This window comes from Pollicipes pollicipes, unplaced genomic scaffold (genome assembly GCF_011947565.3).
Source record: "Pollicipes pollicipes isolate AB1234 unplaced genomic scaffold, Ppol_2.1 Scaffold_7262;HRSCAF=8765_pilon_pilon_pilon, whole genome shotgun sequence".
NCBI classification, from domain to species: domain Eukaryota; kingdom Metazoa; phylum Arthropoda; class Thecostraca; order Pollicipedomorpha; family Pollicipedidae; genus Pollicipes; species Pollicipes pollicipes.
Genome location: NW_023597055.1, coordinates 16,495,054 through 16,515,002, shown reverse-complemented (window position 1 = coordinate 16,515,002; position 19,949 = coordinate 16,495,054). Strand labels below are relative to the sequence as shown.

Below are 19,949 nucleotides of genomic sequence, written 5' to 3'. Positions count from 1 at the left end.
CATGTCACACAGGTAGGTCGCCCGACGTCACACAGGTAGATCGCCAGACACCACAGTCTGTGCGACGTCACACAGGTAGGTCGCCCGACGTCACAGCCTCTGACATCACACAGGTAGGTCGACAGACGTCACAGTCTGTGTGACGTCACCCCAATAGGTCACCAGACGATCCAGCCTGTGTCATGTCACACAGGTAGGTCGCCAGGCGTCGCAGTCTGTGTTCTGTCACATGGGTACGTCGCCAAACGCCGCAGTTTGCATTTCGTCACACAGATAGGTCGCCAGACGGGCGCCCGCAGGGCTGGGCTGAAATGGCCAGCCAAGAGGCAGCGCAGGGCTTTGCCAGCCACACGCGCGGCCCTTACTGACGCAAAGCCATGACCACTTCAAATTCATCAACCCTTACACAATTGCATGGACATGCCTTTGAGGCATGACAGCCTCGTGTCTAGCATTTGCCTGGCGCGGCTCACGTAACAACACCACGACAAATAGTTGTATGGCCTTCAAGGCGAAGGCTACGCGTATTGACGTATCGCATCACGACTTCCGCGCTCCCTCCCCAGTCTGCAGAACTTACCTTAAGCCTTGTCCAAACCACGTGTCCGCAGCCTCGCGAATCGTACGACCGCACCAATCCCCCTCTGGACAATGGGCACGTGATGACCTCTTTTGCGGCCGCGACCGGTCAGTCGGCTCCAGGTCTGTGACCCGATTCCGCGCGTGCATTGGCGGCGCTCGGGCCCCGGGTGCTGGTCCCACCGGACTCACCGGACCCACCGGGCCGGACCGGACCGGAACGGACCGGAACGGACCGCGACGCCACCCCGCCGCAGTCGGCCGCTTCCGCTCGTGCAGGAAGGCGAAGTGCGGCGGTGAGAGCAGCGCTGCCAGGCAGCCACTGACGGAGTCTCGCACCGGACACCGGGGCGAAGATGGGGCTCGGCGGAGTGCTCCTGACCTTGCTGACCTTGCTGGCCTTGCTGGCGACTCCGATTGCGAGCTCTGGAGACTCCAGCGGTGGTAAGTGCTGTTCTCACCGCGTTTAGACGTTCCTGCAAACATACGTGGTGGGTGAGTCCAGCATATCAACTGCCCAGCTATTTCGAGCTCTTAGAGCTGAGGCGCAGTTGATAGGGTGCGGTACAGTATTCGTTCGATCTCTGTTTATATCTAATAACGTGCCAAATCAGATTGTGGAAGTGTGAAAACATGCTTTCCTTGGTTCGTCGAGCACAGCACTCAACCGTTCATAAACCACTAGCAGACACGTGCAGTGCTGCAAGGAATACAAACGCCGAAATGTCTTCTTAGATTTGTGGAATTGCATGGTTTGACGTGATAACGACTTGACGTAATCCATCCATGATGAGACTCATGCGACTTGGTATTGACGTTTTACAACCAGCAGCATGTGCTTGATGCTCGGGATGAGTTCAAAACAAGCAATGATGTCATATATATATATATATATATATATATATATATATATATATATATATATATATGTGTGTGTGTGTGTGTGTGTGTGTGTGTGTGTGTGTGTGTTTACAAGTATATGTATGCATTCATTTATATGTATATGCATATATATATATATATATACATATACAAATAGCTATCTATAAACTCAGTCACACATACGTTTCAAGTTTCAACACATCTGATTTACTTAATGCAAAATTTATGTACTCTCTTCGGTGTAAGTATCCTGAGCCTAACAACACTGACGTTTTACACGCTGTGTGTGAATTTATGAATTTTCCAGCTAATTGCGCCAGTCGGGGGCATTTGAATGTCAATTGGTCCACCCCCCGGCCGTAAGAAGCAAAGAACTTCGGCTTCTGATGACTTACGAACATGGACTGACGAGAGCGGGAAGCGTTTCCGGACGAATATTTCAACTATGATAATGCAAGGTGGTTTGTGTTATGTTTGACTCACACATCCCGTTTTTTCGTCAGCGGGCGCAACTCACACTCTTTCCCTTACTAGATGATCCTTGAGATGTCCCCACCCCCTTTGATAGCATCTCAGGCACTGGAGGCGTCCTTAAAAACACCATTGAAATATTCTCTATGAGAGGATAGAGTAGTTCGAACGATGTGTAATCCTTGCCACTTGTCTTTCTGCTACCCTTTATAACCATTCTGCAACGCCCCGCTAGTTCCAGAGGGGATCATTTTACCCCTCAGAAAGCTGTCAGGAAATTTGGTCGCTTTCTAAAAAACTGTTTGGCATTTGGCACGACACATGGCATTGTTTGCGCTGCTCACCATCGTGGGTGGCTAAACGTGCGATCAGGTGCTCTGTCTTTACAACATCTGGTGCAGAAAGCTTAAAATAACATAATGTTTTGGGAACCAGGGTCGCCACGGATAACGTTACCGCTGTTTGGCGGTAAGAAACGCCATGCAATGAAAAAGCTACAGAACACGAAGAAGTATACTTGCTTTGTGAAACATTATTTATTACACAAAATAACACAGAGTACTGAACAAGAGCCTTGGGACAAGACAAGCTCAGAACGCGGCATCGTTTTTTTATATTTTTATCATCGTTTTTTTTCCTGCCTCCGTAACCTTCATCCGAAGCCACAGTGCTGTGGGGCGGGCGAAAGGCGGCACGTGAAAACAGGCAGATACAACGGCCAGCGAACCCACGGCCAGAGAAACTGATTTTCCATCAAAGACATAGCTAGGGTTCCCGACCAAAGCCCAGAAGTTAGGTGGGTGATGTTTTACCTAGCTATACGAGGCTAACTCAAGATCGTTTGGTTTGAAAGCCAGCGACCGTGGATTCTAGACTGAATGGTGAAACATGTCTCGAAGATGCAGTGGTTTGCGGTTACAGCGGTGAGAGCAGTGAACCGCTCCAACCCTTTAAGTATGCTTGCAGTTCCAATTGGGGGGAGCAGGGGTAATGAAGGTGGTGAGGAAGCAGAGGAGCGGTGAGACAGCAAGGAAACAAAATCGCGCAGTTTGAATGAAAAGGTAACTTTCCTAGTGCGGCCATATAGGCAGACTGGCTATTGCAACGTTTGCAAAGTGCGTCTCAATAATAGGGGCACCGACATGAACGTTTTGAAGGATGGGTTACAGTGTGGTGTATCTCCGATTCTAGGCCGGCCTTGCTGGAAACGATCTGCACATTCGTGCTCAGGCTCACCTCGCCATGCGCCCCATTGCCCTTTTTCTTACAATTAAATCCAAACGTTTTGAATGGATGGACTTCCGGGATCAGAGCTGACGCGAAGCAGTACCTAATGTGTGAGCTCTGACCCCTGCCATCCGATGGCGCAGTTCCAGGCCAACCGCAAATTTTGGTGGCGAAAGCTTGACGTGCCGCAACGCTCGGCACGGTCCGTCCTGCCCTCTGACGTCATCTGACTATCGCGGCCGCTGCAGCCGGCTGCAGGCCATGCCTGTCAAGGTCAAATAGCGAGCGCATAAAGCGATTCGAACTCACCTGGCCACTTAAGACATTTTCTTGTCTTACTGCATCCGTTCTTAAAAGCGCAATGGCGAAGGTTTTGTAGTTTATCTGAGGATAGTGCTGCCATTCACATCGCATGCATCTGCATGACGCTGCTGGAGGGTGAAGAGGTGCTTCGACCGCGAATGCTCTCGATGTGCAGAACCATAACAAGCCGCAAGTCGCAGGTAAACCACACCATCATCGGATGAGCTTCCCAAAAATTGCTACCAGATTTGTCATCATTATCAGCTGAAGCTGGACAAAGTATTCCATCTGCCATAAGGTGTTCTGCAAAACAACGACAACAGCAAACATTCACCGGCAGCTTTTATTTAATATTCAGCCGCATTGCAGTAAAACCAGCCGGTGTCTAGCGACGGGCACACTGGAGGAAATTGTCTGAGCCCCGCATTCTCAGTGTCGGGTGCGCGCTCCACGCGTATTCCTCCAAAGGTCACGAGGTCAGCGGGCGCAATGCAGATCCAACCGGTCCGCACGTGAACCTCAGACACTGACCCCGTCCCCGAGGCAGAAACCGACACGGATTAAACCGGTGTCTCGTAAAACGCTAACTTCCGTAGAAATTCGCTCGGTTCGCGAAAATATGCGAGCCGGAAAAGAGCACTACCGGGTCGGACTGCCCGTCTGGTGCATGACGTCCAAGATCATCGCACTACGCGCTGCACCATAAACCACATAATCCGCCGTCTTGTGCTATCACGTCGCATGATATCAGCATCGTGGTGACACCGGCACCGCCTCACGTTTGCGTTAAACGATTGGCACATTGGAGCGAAATGGCTCAGTTGGAAGCGCCCCGTACCTTTATGTGTTACGTCATCAGCTCATGGCCAAGGTCACTACGGCTCGAGTACCGTATCCCTGGCTAGGCCACCGCGGCTGTTGACCCTCCATAGCATACTGCACGGCGGCGAGCGTCGCACAGCGCTTTAATAGATAACCGTTCCGGCAGAACACTCCGCTCTTCAGGCGTGTTCACGGGTGTTTAATCTCTTGACTCGCTTACGGTGCTCTCCCGTCGCAGGTCTGCTGATTTTCACCACGGCGAATGGAACCTCGGACGGATACAATCGCTTCCTGCGGTCCGCTAACCAGACTGGAATCGAGGTTGGTGGAACCCCTGTGCAGTGTCGTTCCTTCGTGTGTGACGCTCGGAAAGCTTCAGGTGTCGGCACGCTAGTGTGCCTGCACGCATTTGCGTATGCAGCTCAGGTCGTGTTAGCAAACACCCGGCTTCCCGAATGGTTGTCATTTGATATCATTAAAACTTCCTGCCAAGTGCTGGTAACGCAGCAGTTTACGCCTCGCACCGTCTGTGCGGCGCTGAAGAAAATTTATATTTGTGTGCATCGTTCCAACCTTTGCACGACAACACATCGCAGCATTTCCTATACCACTTGCCATAACGTGAGGCAACTGCTCGCAGAATAAACGGTTCTAAGGGTCAAACAGTAAGTCATCCGACTCAGCTGGTATCTCTAAAAATGCAAGTTTTGAATATTAACGCATCAGTGCGGCTGACAAGCAAACACCCTCTCAAAAGTGCGACAGCAGGCCACCATCGCCGCTTTCAAGCTGTCCTTCGCGCTCGCCGACCCTCAGCCGGTAGCTTTTCGTCGCCCCGCTCTGCTTCCCATGAGGATCAGCGGAAGTGCCGCGCAAAAACTGGACAGCGCATGCCTCCCGCGTCCGCCGAACCAGTGTCCGCTCCAACAAGAGCCGCTCCGGCCTGGTAGGTGCCGGTTTTTGCGCTGCGTCGTCCCCTCCCCCAGCCGAACCGGTCTGGTAACCGCTCGTGCCCCGCGACAGGTCATCCCGCTGCCGGCCGCAGCGGGCGCCGCAGGTCAAGAGGTCAAGCGCCTGCGGGCGGCGCTGGAGCGTCGGGCCGTCGATCCCCGGAGACTGTCATTGGTCCTCGGAGCCGTCGCCTCTGACGTCATCGTCGCAGGCTCGGCGGCCGAGATCGTGGCCGCGTTCCGGAAGCAGAAGGGGCGCGTGGTGTTTTCCGGCAACGTACACTGTCGGCCCGACGCCTCGCTCGCCGACCAGTATCCCAAGAGCGAGAGCTACCGCTTCCTCGACGTGGCCGGTGGGTGGCGGGAGTGAGTCACTCCCTAGTTTTGCAGCGGGTCGGCACAGTTGATGGGCTGGAGTAGTTCCACCGCCGGTTACCTGATGCCGGAAAGACCTGTTGGAAATCGAGATGCGTCAGACTTCCCAGTGGTCTGTTTTGAATTTTAACACGGGTCATGCAGTCGTGCACTGCACACAGGAGAGCCAGTCAATCGAGGGAATCGAAAACAAGCCATCTCTTATATTTGGGTCTAGAAAGGAACCGCATGATCTAATATACTGAATCCATGGATTCAATTTTCATCGTGCTTATGGTTTCACGGTGCTAATTCAGCTAAAAGAGACACGCTAAATGGTTGGAGAACTTTCACTGGTCTCAGCCCATGATCTCGCGTAGTTTAAATCACCTGCGAAAGGATCGCAGTGATAGAAAATTATGCACGGAATATTTGAGAATGTTTCAATCCAAAAGTTACTGGGACATTATTTTTCCCCATGTTTTGATCTTGTGACCACGTGACTGTGGTGTACGTGCGATGCTGTAGCGCGATGCAAATGCAAATGTGTGGCGTTCTGCGATCAGTGCGCGAATCCCAGTGACTCTTATTGACCAAAAGCAAGAATATTTTCCACCAAACAATGCTGACTTGGAACTCCATTCTTACACAATTTTGGGGAACTTCACCTCATTTCTTCTGCTTAAACGTAAAATCCCTGTCCGCCTGTCTCAGGCGCTCAGAATGTTTAATTAGGTCGTTTTGATGCAATCGATCAAGGTTTGTACTTCGTGGGTCGATTAAAGTGACGGTGATCAAAGGGCCTGGGCATTTTGGGAGGTCAGTGATGATGACTGATTGACTGAGAAGGTCACTGATGGGTGACGGGCATGGGTGTCGTTTTTATTGGCAATGGCCCCGGTTATCCAGTGTTGCAATGGTCGGAGGATGTTCTCGAAGACTCGCCACCTAAGTTATTCAGTACACTAGGAGTGCTGTAAAAGTGGAAAACCGTACGTTACGTTATTCGCGCACTCCGCTAGACTCACACACCAGCTGACAAAGCACTGGCTCCACAATCTTTACTGTCGACAATACCGACCAATCGATGATCTTCGTGGCGCCACCCGCCAACGTGCTCGCCACACTACACCTCGCCATTGCAGCCTTCATTGGGCACGGGCCGGACCTGGTCAGCATGCTCTCGGATGACGACCTGGAGACCTCGGACGGCGGCCAGCTGGCCTTTACCCGCCTCTTCCTGGACAAGGCGAAGCGGCAGAAGTACGGCCTCGGGATAGATCGTAAAGCTGACATCATGCAGGGTCTCACTGGCTCGTACGGTAAGGAGTGCTGGCTTCTCTTGGCCAGATTAGACGACTGTCGCCGCTACTTCCTTGCCGTCTACGAAGGCGGTGGTTTACTGGGATTACGAGTATAGCACTAACTGGGGTCAGGAAGTTTCCCTTTTATAATCATAGCCATGTTTAGATGTGTGTGCAGTCAGGAGGTTGTTGATGTCGTTTTGCTGCCCGATAGTAAAAAACAGATAAAAATCAGCGACCAGTAAAGCGTTGTTAACCCCATTCCACCAAATCTCAGGCTCCATCGCCAACTTGTTTTACTAACCTCACGTAAATTATTGTACCATGATTGTTTGCACGAGCGTGGCAGTTTAACCTTTTACCACACAAACCCACTATATAGACACATATACATACATATACATATATATATATATATATATATACATATATATATATATATACATGTATATATATATACATATATATATATATATATATATATGTTTGTAAAGATATAAATTAGATAGAATTGTTCTCACCAGAAAAAACAAGCAAGCAACAGCTATCAGCGAAAACTACAGCATCACCAAAGCGGCAAGAGCACTGCTGTATCCTCACCCCCACCACCGCCAACGTCAATAACGTGTCATAAGTTACCTGCATTTCTACGACAAAGCCACCTGCAATTAGCATATCCCCCACCACCGCCACCATCACGCAGCGCCCGCCACTAATGGCCTGCCTCCGTCACGACCAGAGGACGTGGTGGTGCGCTACAGGGGCCGCCAGCCCTTCCTGCAGAACACGCGGTTCAGCTCGGTGCCCCTGGTGGTGCACGGCGACGCGCAGTCTCGTCAGCATCTGAACACGCTCGGGAACTACCTGGCCGGCGGCTGGGAGCCGCGCGACGGCTGCGTCGCCTGCTGGGGCGGGCAGCTGGAGCTGGGCAGCGAGGTCAGTGGCTGGGAGGTCAGGGCGGTGGTCAGGACAAGGCACTAACGGGGAGGTCTGGCTGGCGTTAGGTCGGTAGCGTCAAGGCCATGAGCAGAGGAGATCGGTGTAACCTTAGGACGGTAGCACACGGTGTGACTCGTATGTAGTGGGTAGGTGTGACCTCAGGTCAGCAGTGGGGGATGTCATTGATCTCAGGTCGGAGTGGAGATGTCAGTGGCCACAGGTCGGTCGCTGTGAGGTCAGTGTCAGCCAAGATCAGCGTCGCGAAGGTCGGTGTGACCTCCGTTGAGCTTGGTTGAGGTTAGCGTCAACTCAGATTAGAGCCGCGATGGTTGGCGAGGCTTCAGTTGAGCTGGGTTGAGGTCAATCCAGCCTATGATTTAAAGGCCTACTGCGATAATTCCAGACGGGGAGATTCGCGAGGTCTCAGGTTAGCAAGTGGATTATTGTTCTTGGTTGGCAGGGAGAGACCGGTATCGCCTTTGATCTGTCCATCCTTTCGACGAGGCTGTAGACGGAGCGAAATGCGGAAGGCAAGGGATCTCACGTGACCGTTTCTTAACTAGAACACCCCTCGCTGTTATGCAGTGAAAGGTCAGGAGCCTAGATGAAACAGTCGAAACCAATGGTCCGTGACGTTGGCCAGTGGCGCTGTCGGGACCTCAGCAAATTACCGGTAGATAGTGTCGTTAACGACTGCGTGTCAAGCATAGGCGCAGAGGGAGAGTCCGCATCTTCGCATTGCACCGACACGCCTTCATGCCAGAAATATCTGATTCGTAAGGACCGGGATAGGGACAGCCAGATCGTAACCAATCGGATAGCACACAGTAGATCCCCTAGGAGGAAGTATTCAACGACTCCGGTGGGCTTTGCGGCAGTTGCGACATGAACGGACTGACCACAACAAACCGGTCAGATTGAGAGGCAGTCGCTTAAAGGCAATGAACTTATCGTTATGAGATGAGAGAGAGAGAGAGAGAGAAGAGAGAGAGAGAGAGAGAGAGAGAGAGAGACATCTCTCTCTCTCTCTCTCTCTCTCTCTCTCTCTCTCTCTCTCTCTCTCTCTCTCTCTCTCTCTCTCTCTCTCTCTCTCTCTCTCTCTCTCTCCTCTCTCTCTTCTCCTCTCTCTCTCTCTCTCTCTCTCGTTATTATCGTTATGTTATGATAGCTTATCGTTACTTGAGGCTGGGCGGTCAGCTATATGCTGTCCGCTGGCTACGTTACAACCGGCTTCGGCAGCATCCCCACGAACTCGCACATAGCATAAGCGCCCGATGTGGCGTAAACATTTTATCTCGATGAGGTGCAACCTCTGATGAATGTGGTGTGAACATGCAGACAGAAAGGCCTTCGATCCTCGAGAGTTAAGGATGACTTGAAGGAAGCCGCAAACGAGACAAATCTGAAGACATGCACACTCATGGTCTTACCTTGCTCCGTTAATTTATCGATCGCGGCATACTCCCATGCTGCTCCACTCGGCGAGCACCATGAACTTGACCGTGCATCAGGATATGGAAGTCTCCAAGACGTGGGTTGTTGTTGTTGTTGCTGTTGTTGTTCAGCAACTGCAACTTTTTGCAGTTGCTCCTTCAGTTATGCTATCAGGTAGTACACACGTCCCCATGATATCCAGTCATAAACAAGGGTTACACATTTTCACGGTACCCTTTCCACCAACAAATGCCAGCCTTTTTCAAAAACCATCGAAATTGACATGACTTCTTGCAAACGCATTTCGCTTCCAGGTTCCACCATATCGTCTGTCGTGACAAACTGTCGCTGCCAGCCGATATTGTTCCACGTCTTCCCAACAGCGTGGTGGCGTAATCCGCCCGGTCTAACATTCCTCGGTGGTGGGCATTTTCAGCCGGAGACGTTCCCTCGCGTGCTTCTGGCGCTCTTCATCGACCAGCCGACCCCCTTCCTGGAGGAGTTCTTCGGCGCCATCCGCGAGCTCATCTACCCCAAGGCGAAGATCGACCTGTTCCTCTACAGCGGGGCCAAGTACCACCACGGCGCGGTGGAGCAGCTGGCGGAGAAGGTTCACGGCGCTTACGGCTCGGTCACGGTTGTGGGTCGCGAGCAAGGCGTCAGCTCCAGGGCCGCCCGCTCACAAGCCATGTGAGTTCTGTCCCGAACAGCACGCTTCGCTAGCGTGGCCCCCGGCCTTCTGATGCCAGGAACCCGTCGACTGTCGTCGATGCGTCACTTTGCGGCCAGTGCCAGGACGTTCTGTGTAACTGTATCGCGTAAGTTGTTCGGTGCATTAACGAGAAACATTATTCACATGGATGGGACAGTAGTATTAGCCTTATTCCTCGGAGAAAATCCAGGAGAATGGAAATATAGTTGGGTAGATATTTCAGCAACATGCCTTTATCGAAACAATAGCAGAAGTCAGTTGGCTACATATGACATTTCCGCTACTGTTTCGATAAAGGCATGTTGCCAAAATACAGCGCAACTATATCTCTTTTCTCCTACTTTTTCTCCGAGGAATAAGGCTAATACTACTGTCTTAATCGCATCGCGTTTAAATTCGTTGCTTTTTGTCAGCTTTGGTTAATGATATTTGCCTATTTGCTTATGCACATGGTAGGCCGTTGACGAAATTGATGGCGATACATAATCATGGTGCATCTTGTAAAGGCCTGCACAATATTAGTAGGCAATAATCGCTTGCGCCGACCTATTCTTGGGCTGCTGTCGCAAATTTTCATCATGCATCGACCGCAAAATTGATGCATGGACGTTTTCAGCGACAAAGGTATGGCAACGGAGACAGACTTCTTCCTGTTCGTGGATTCTACAGCACATTTGGATAATCCATACACATTGAAGCTTCTCATTGAACAGAACAGGTGAGGCAGATTGAGTAAAGAGCAGTGAGGATCTAAATAAAAAAATATATCGATTTTCCTCGTTGTTCATCATGTTAATTTACTGCGAACTGTGATGAGCACGTCCGTGTTGTGGTCACGTTACCGGATAATGACAGTAGGCTTTAACTTACCCTTTGCTTTTCAGGGACGTAGTTACGCCCATGTTGGCGCAAATTTACACCACCAGGGGCAATTTTATGACGGAGCTCGGTGTGGACATGTCGGCGGCTCCACCTGCGGAATACAAGGCAATTGTTACCAGCAAACGGAAGTAAGTATAGGCACGTGTGGATCCGATTGTCACACTGGCTGAAACCAAATGACTGATTGTGCCTCCAAAAAGAGCATGGAGTTTCATAACACGGTGGCATATATTTATATACGTGCGGGTAAAAACAATGTATGCATGTTTACGTATATATATATATATATTATTGGATGATTGTTTATTAAGAAGATGGCTGGCTTTGCATTAACGAACGTTTTACGTTAATCCCATGTCTTTTGTACCTATGTACCTACTTCTACTTATATGCTACTACTACTATGTATGGCCTGAGGCTCGAGTTTTGATCATAGCCAAGATCGCTTCCGTTAACTGTTCATGCAAAATGACTCATAATTTTGGTAATGCAGTTGTTCATGTAGTCAGGCTCAGCACGACATTTTTGATTTGGTTTGTTTGCATGGATTAGAGCATTTCCGGCCTGTTATGACCGTTTCAGGATTATGGCATGAAGGAGAGTAGATACATTTGGGGTATAATACGCGCGCCTGGCGGTCCATCCGTCGAATACACGCCGGCACAGGGACCCCTATTCAGGGTTCGTACCTGGCGCTCGGACGGGGCGTCTCCTGGGGGCATTTGGGCGCACACATAGGTGTTGCGTGCGGCTTGCCCTGAGTGATTGAAGAGTGGCAAAGCTGCAGGGTGAAGCAGGGATGAGGAAAGTGGGACGAATAAATAATTTTTCACGCCCGAATGAATCTCCCAGGTGTTGATGAATGCGACTGTGCAAGTTCTGAACTATGAAACCGATGGATGATGCCCATACATGGCACAAGACGCGCAAAATGCGGTCGATTGACATAATTTGGATAAACTATCCTGATATTCGAAGAAGAATCTTACGGAGGAAAATCCACCAGACAAATCATAGGATGAAAATGAAAAAGCAATACTAGGTTGACCTACCCACCCTTTGGCTCGTCTGAGTCCCAGTCAAAGTAAGATAGACTTACCAACATTACACTTACCACGATAGTACTTACCCGGGGATAGGGGCAGGCCCATGGGAAGGTCCGAAAAATGGCTGACAAAACTGCTATCCAGTACTTTCATGCTTCACGACAGGGTCAAAGTAAAATGTGTGCGAAAAGTGGAAGGCGGTGTTCCCCGGCCCATAGTTCCCACGCTGCTCCCCGGCGCTTAGTTCCCACGCTTCCCACGCCTAGAGATGGCGCCACTGTCATGCATGTGGGTGTGCACGTAGACATAGTCCAGATGTTGCCTTACGTCAGCGACATGTCTGCCGACCTTCCAGAGGCCTCTGGAACGTGCCGTTTGTGTCGGAGTGTTATCTGGTTAAACGGAGCGTCTTCAGTGATGATGCCACACGTCCCGACTTTGAGGACGGCTCGGAGAACGTCCACAACACCTTCAGCAAGACCATAGTCGATTCGGTGAGGTAGAGAGAGAGAAGGAGAGCATTTTGCCTTACGAAGTCTGTGTTAGTCGTCTTTTCCATAAATTTCCGAAAAAGTTAAAGTTTAGATACAGTTATCTTTCACTGAGAGATATCTGGATGCTGGAATAACCCGATATCGCAATTTTATGCATTCCTAGAAGTCGAGATCATTGCACTAGATGTTCATTCCTTTTGGACATCTACAGGCCCCAAAGAAAATATGATTAAGGATATGTGAGCTAGCATGAATTAATGCACCCTGCGCTGAACCACCTTCGCAATACTGACAACCAATGCTGCAATATGCATAGGGCTGCTGCGTGGTCTGATTTTGAATGATGCTTCGACATTTCTAGCAGCGTCTCGCGATATTTACTGTCTAACTCAAACGGTGCATGCCGCAGGGCAAGTTCTTGCTGGTCTCGAACCGAGCCAACTTTGGCCACTTGGTGGACCCCCGCGGCTTCAACACGTCCCGCCTGCACAACGAAATGTGGCAGGTCACGACCAACCGCTGGGACTGGGAGCACCGCTACCTGCACCAGAACTACTCCCGCAACCTCGACCCCAGCGTGCCCGTGGCGGAGGTCAGCACCGGCCAACAGGGGTGTGGCCGATGGGAGGATGTGGCTCGCAGTGGTCACAGGGGCCAATCAGCACCGTTCAGTTACTCAGCTGCCTGTTCGCAGCAGCCCATGCGGTCTGCGACACGTATCGGTCGGTGAACGGTTGTACCTTTCTGTGTGAGCGCGGTGATGCACGCCAGGCGCTTTCGAGTCGCCCAACGTACGGTGTCCTTGTCTTAATTTAGTGTATAAGAAGACGACTTGAAAGAGCGTGCAGCGAAACGCATATCATCGCTGGCAACACTACATTCCTATTAATGTCGTGGTTGTTTGCCAATTGTATCGAAGTCATAGTTTCTATCCTTTGAATGCTGGTGTGGTCGCCAATATCGATCACGACTGACGTGTGCCCGCTGGTGTGTTGCAGCCGTGCGCCGATGTGTTTTGGGCCCCGATTCTGACGGAGCGTTTCTGCCAAGAACTCATAGAAACCATGGAAAACCACGGACAGTGGTCCGGCGGCACCAACACGGTACGGTACTTGAGCAAAGTTATAATTTCGGCGCCCGGTACCGCTGATGGGAAACGGGGGAGGTGGAGGGTTGGAACTTTTAGCTCGTAAAAGAACTATGCAACAGTGCACTAGGTGGCAACACATCGGGTACATCACTGGTCAAAATTGGTGTGAGCGCAGCCCCTTCATGAAACTGTCCTTCAGGTTGGCGTACAAAATGGCGATGCGGATGTCTAAAGGCGTGTTTGGTTAGCGATTTTGGGGGAAACAGGTTTGTAGTTAAGGCAGAAGTAATAGCCTTGTTCCTCGGAGGAAAACCCGTTTGGATAAAGGCATGTTGCCAAAATATCAACGTATCTATATTTCTACCCCCCCTGGTTTTTCTAATAAGGCTATCACTACCGTCTTTTCTATGTGCATAATGTTTCTCGCACATGCACTAAACAACTTACGGAAACAGGCTTGGATTGACTGGTGGGGCAACGATCACATCAATTTTTGGTAGCCCATGGACCCCATTTAAGGAATAATAGCTTCGACCAAGTAAAATTACACAATCCGGCTTACAGCAACCAGTCGGTCGGCACCTGTTCAGAAACGGTAGCCAAATGCTGGCTATACCGCCCCGCGCGCTGAACTGAGACCACGTCGACTCACTTGGCTCACTTGGCCACATTGACAACTCAAGTTGATCGAGAGTTGTCGCAAAATATGGGGAAGCATTGTATCATTACTATACCTCTTCTGCCGTTCCACACTAGCACGTGCCCTGAGCTATGACAACCGACCTACGCTGACCCGAGTCACACTGGTCCAACCCACGCTCACCCAACCTCCTCTGACTCGACCCAAGGGAACACGACCCATGCTGACCCGACTCCCGCTATGCTAACCCACGTTGACCCAACCCACGTTGGCCAGACCCACGCTGACCTTACTCATGATTTGACCCACACTGACCCGACCCCCGCTGACCCAACCTCCTCTGACTCGACCCGTGGGGACACGACCCACGCTGACCCCACTGATGATCCGACCCACGCTGACCCGACGCCTGCTGACTCGATCCCGTTGACCGACCCACGCTGACCGAGCCGGCACGTGGCAGGACCCTCGCCTGGCGGGCGGCTACGAGAACGTGCCCACCCGCGACATCCACATGAGCCAGATCGACTACGACAGGGAGTGGCACATGGTGCTGCGTTACTACGTGCAGCCGATCCAGCAGCGGGTCTTCGCGGGATACGACGAGGATGTGAGTAGCGACGGACGCCCAGTCGACGAGGATGTGAGTAGCGATGGACGCTCAGTCGACGAAGATGTGAGTAGCGACAGACGCTCAGTGATGAGGATGTGAGTAGCGACGGACGCTACGGATGTGGGTAGCGACGGACTCACATCCTCGGTGACGAGGATGTGAGTAGCGACGGCCGCTCAGTCGACGAGGATGTGAGTAGCGGCGGCCACTCAGCCAGGCTGTTCACAGGGGTGGTCAGAATGGATGGCGTACGGTGATCGAAGAAGTACGCTGCACAATGGACAAAGTGCAGTCGGAACGGGAAAAGTGCAGGTGTATCGGACAAAGTGTAGTCGGGTCGGACAAAGCGCAGTCGGATCGGACAAAGTGCAGTCGAAACGGACAAAGTGCAGTCGAAACGGACAATGTGCAGTAGGATCGGACAAAGTGCAGTCGGAACGGGAAAAGTCCAGGTGTATCGGACAAAGTGTAGTCGGATCGGACAAAGTGCAGTCGGATCGGACAAAGTGCAGTCGGAACGGGCAATGCGCAGTAGGATCGGACAAAGTGCAGTCGGAACGGACAAGTGCAGTCGGAACCGACGAAGTGTAGTCGGAACGGACAGAGCGCAGTCGTAACGGATGAGGTGCTGCTCTGTGATTGTTGCGAACGGTACGGTCTGCACGACGTGAGCCGTGCACAGTGCACTGCATACCCGGGAGTGGTAGCAGAGCGATGATACATGTGCAGTGCACGCCTCGGTTTTGCACTGGACAGAATGATGCCAGCGGTCGAAGTAAAAAACAAAACTATGTTTTACAAGCTGTGCGTTTTTATAACTGCTGTGTGGTTTCCTTCAAATGTCTCATTGGAAGCATTTAAGGCGTGTAATAATGCAATAATCAGTGTCGCTCGCAGGTCCCGTGACCTTTCACGGGCGGAAATGATGTTCAGGAAGCGTTGCTGTCGTATGTATGTTACGCAATACCCGGCCCCAGTCTTTATCTCTTCTGCATTTCTCGTGTTGAATTTCTGCACCTCTCGAATCAAAATTCTGCATTTCTCGAGTCCTTCGACTTCTCCACGCTGAACAACGAAGGAATGACCCGTCTCACTTCCGCCCTTCCGTTACCAGCCACCCGTAGCGGACCTCAACTTCGTGGTGCGCTACAAGCCAGAGGAGCAGCCGGCGTTGGTGCCGCACCACGACGCCTCCACCTACACCATCAACATCGCGCTCAACACGCCCGGCAAGGACTACGAGGTGGGTGGCGAGCGCGCCGTCCTCGGCTGACCTCGTCGCAAAGTGTGCCGCATGTGGCAGGGGAACGTTCTCGTTAGTTGGTCTCTAAGGAGCGGGTGTAAATTTAATGCATTGAGCTTTTCCGCAGTAGAGTGCGAAAGGCAACGTTGGTCACGAATAAGCGTGCTTCACGATGTTCATGGGTAAGACACTGAATGATATAGTCCAGCGTCTGGTGGGTGACTTGCCCGCGAGAGCCCGCGATATTCGTGACGCACTCTGTTCATTGCATTAGGTGAGCCCAGCCTTACGTCAGCTTAGGTTTAGCCGCAGTGCGGTGGGTTCCGGCGCTCGCTCTGTTGACCGCAGGCTGACCCATGAGCGACCCAGCCCGATCCGTGACCGGAAAGTAACCCACGAATGACCCTACCCGACCTGTGACCGCCGGCTGATCCACGAATGACCCCGCCCGACCCGTGACTGGAGGGCGACCTCCAAGTGCCCCCGCCCGACCCGTGACCGTTGAGTGGCCCCGAGTGGCCCTGCTTGACCCTTGACCGGAGAGTGACCCACGAGTGACCCCGTCCGACCCTTGACCGGAGAGTGACCCACGAGTGACCCCGCTCGACCCTTGACCGGAGAGTGACCCACGAGTAACCCCACCCCACCCTTGACCGGAGAGTGGCCCACGAGTGACCCCGCCCGACCCTTGACCGGAGAGTGACCCACGAGTGACCCCGCCCGACCCGTCCCCAGAGCGTGACCGCTGACCTCTCTGCCCCAGGGCGGTGGCTGTCGGTTCCTGCGACAGGACTGCTCGGTGACGGACAGCCGGCGCGGCTGGCTGCTGATGCACCCCGGGCGCTTGACCCACCAGCACGAGGGCCTGCCCACCACCAGCGGCACCCGCTACATCATGGTCTCCTTCGTCGACCCCTGAGGTGGCCGTGGCTCTGGTTGCCGGCTGATGCGATCCTGGGATGGTGGAATATCGGCCGTTTAGCGTTACAGTGGCTTACGAAGTAAAGTACTTAGGAAAGTCAATGCCGGTAGAGTTTTTTAACGAGGTTTTGGGCGCTATAGAAGCTTTTTCCTATTGTATGGTAAACGCACTAAAGTATATATAAAAGTAGCATCACGCAAGTGAAAGAATGGACTGATGCAGCAGTATGCCAGATACCTTTCACGTGATTTTGGAGTATGTTTGAAAGAAGGTAGCCACGGGTCGTATGCCCTGTGTGGTAGTATGCATCGAAAACGTGGCCTCAAGCCAGTTTGTAACGTATTCCCCTCTGCTGGAACCATTGAAGATCGATGGCCACAAGCTAGGCATTGTTAGAGATCAATAGACATGCGAGCCATGGCGCCCTACGTCTTGTTTTTCCTGTTTATTTGATCCCGCACAAGTGACTGTCTGTAGTATAATTGAACAAACTCCTGTGATAAGAAGATGATTGCGTGTAATGTATTTATATTCCATTCGCTCTATTGGAAATAAACTTATGCGATCTCATCAAGGATGTACTCGCGCAAATTTCACGTTACCCTCTGAAACAAGATTGGAATTACACTATATGTGACACGTTTTGTCTACGTCAAGATTTAGAGCCAATACAACTCATTTCAGCACACGAATGCTTAGTTGAATTAAACAAAACATTGAACCGAACTTCAGTGGTTTAAATCCCACAAATGTTAGCAGGACCACTATCATGTGGGTTAAGCGTAATGACAGACAGGCATGAGCTCCATCAAATATTATCAAGCAAATGATATCAAGCTTACAAAAAAGCAAGCAAACCAAGAGCTAATGAAGGCGGAAATAAATGGAAACCGACACACCTGTGTCTGATAAACGCATGGAACAGCCCGGTTTTCAGGGACGTATAGCAGGCAGTATATCAAGGACGTAAAGTTTGAACTAGGTCACGACTAACAATACTTGAGAATCCACTGGCTACGGGTATGGCGAAGAGGTGACATTCCTAACCGACCGCAATGCGCCAAATTATAAAAACTTGCCTTTCATACCGATCCTAAATGTGCTCTGCAATGCCCCCCAAATCTTCACGCTTCCCTGCTAACGTACTCCGTCGTTGCTGCGTAAGTCCAAAATAATACGACCATGTATGCTTTAGATAAATTTCGGCTAACGTTCCACGGATAAGGGCGTCATAAGCCCAACCGACTGCAGTGTCGCTCTAGCTTGGGGTCACCAGATAGTCTATCGCGCATGCAAGATTACTCCGGAACGCAGGAGGAATTTATTTCCGAATAAAAAAGTAAATAATTTGCATTCATCTGAGCGCGCAGCTCGGCAGCATGGCATGAAAACTGTATGCTTGATAAATTTGTGTACACAGTGTACACAACATCTCACACTGCTCCAGCACAGCCCCGCTGTTGTACCCACTTCATGCCTTCTCGTCCCGGGATATCTCACCGCCACCGTTCCACACTCGGTCCATTCTATGACCATGACCCAAAATTTGTCGCGCGCTCCCTGATCGTCTCAGGGGGCTACCATCCCCACCCCGGATGGACAGTCCCGCGACCACGTGCTGCGTTCAGGACGAGCCTGAACTCCTGAGCCACCGTGTGGTGAAGCCAGGACCGCTGGGGTCAAGGCCGGCAGATCAGACAGCGCCCAACACGACGGTGGTCGCCTTTAAGCGGATCAGTGAGTCGTCTGCACGCGATGGAGCGGGGGCCCCCTCACGACGGCCCTAGGATGTGCCGCGCGAAAGAGCTCTCAGAGAGGGTGAAGCTTTGCGTCATTTTTTCAAGACGGTTATTTTAATATTAATTATGTTAGGCCACCACCAAAAAAACAAATTAAGTGCACATAGTTGGACAGTAGTTGAGAGAAATTTCTTATCATGACTGTGATGATGAGCATTATAATGTACTAGCATGTGGCGCAAGAACATTGCTTTTTGCCATATGGAATTAGATGCATTTTGCGTACATTTCCTGGCGAATACCCATTATTTCCGCAAGGATACCACGAAAAGCTGGTATGTTAATCATGGCGCGTCAGACCAAATTATGCAATACCATATGCAATTGCGACATGAACCTTACTCTTGCCCCACATGTTGTAAATGCGGGAGAACTCTCCATTTGTGTCTGACTGTGAGGCACTCAACGTGCGCACACCGACTAAAACGCTGCGTCATCTAACGAGGTATTTATGGTACCACGCTTAACGTTTTAAGAAAGGAATGATGCATGTAATGTGATGTAATTTGTCATCACACATGACAATTTTTTTAACCGGGTATATGTCACTTCATACCACTATGCGATGCGCGATTGCAAATAACCAAGGTTTTGTTTTTTTTTCAGTCCGACCAACAACGGAAGGTTTGGTAACATCTGGCATTCCAGCAATGTCGCTAAAAAGTGGCGCAACTGTTTCATTTTCCGGGGTGAAAACAACGTTGGCACCTACTGTCGCGCGGGTGAATCATTCTTTTGACGCTGCCGGCAATCTAGCTGGAAAGAATGGTCACAGTTTAGGTTTTTTATCAGCTAGTGTGCCCGAGAACAGATACGCATCTGAAGTACCATATATGAGATGACATGGACATAATACTTGGTTTCCAAAAACATGCTAGATAAGCGTCGTCCTACACTTGTGAACTGGGTGCCGCTCAAAGATCGAATGGCGATGTTAGATGTGTAGTACCTAACACGGATTCTGAACATGTTAGACAATGTGATCACACCCATGCATACCAACCATACATACATACAATACAACCAACATAGGTTACTGAAACCAGAGACGATACTTGGCCCTGCGAAGTGCTGGTACTTGTGAACTGACGGCCAATAATGATGATGCGATTAGCAGTTTGATGAGCACTGTTTTGTTTTGATTTTCATGGAAAATGCATAACCAAGGTGCAACAAGCTGTGTTCGGTATTTTAGCACCCAATAGGTTACAGCAACTTTTTGCACTTAGCTTATTGCCCCCAT

General features: G+C 50.9%; 1 protein-coding gene across 1 annotated transcript; it reads left to right on the top strand.

Moving 5' to 3' along the window:
- Positions 1-2,922: 2,922 nt before the first annotated feature.
- On the top strand, positions 2,923-17,169 carry LOC119113498 (multifunctional procollagen lysine hydroxylase and glycosyltransferase LH3). Its single transcript, XM_037237803.1, has 13 exons — positions 2,923-2,950; positions 4,523-4,605; positions 5,308-5,587; positions 6,734-6,910; positions 7,632-7,828; positions 9,702-9,955; positions 10,862-10,987; positions 12,261-12,399; positions 12,809-12,991; positions 13,398-13,502; positions 14,593-14,739; positions 15,857-15,985; positions 16,749-17,169. Exons 1-13 carry the CDS (start codon positions 2,923-2,925, stop codon positions 16,902-16,904), a joined length of 2,004 nt encoding a protein of 667 aa, XP_037093698.1. The 3' UTR covers positions 16,905-17,169.
- Positions 17,170-19,949: the final 2,780 nt, after the last annotated feature.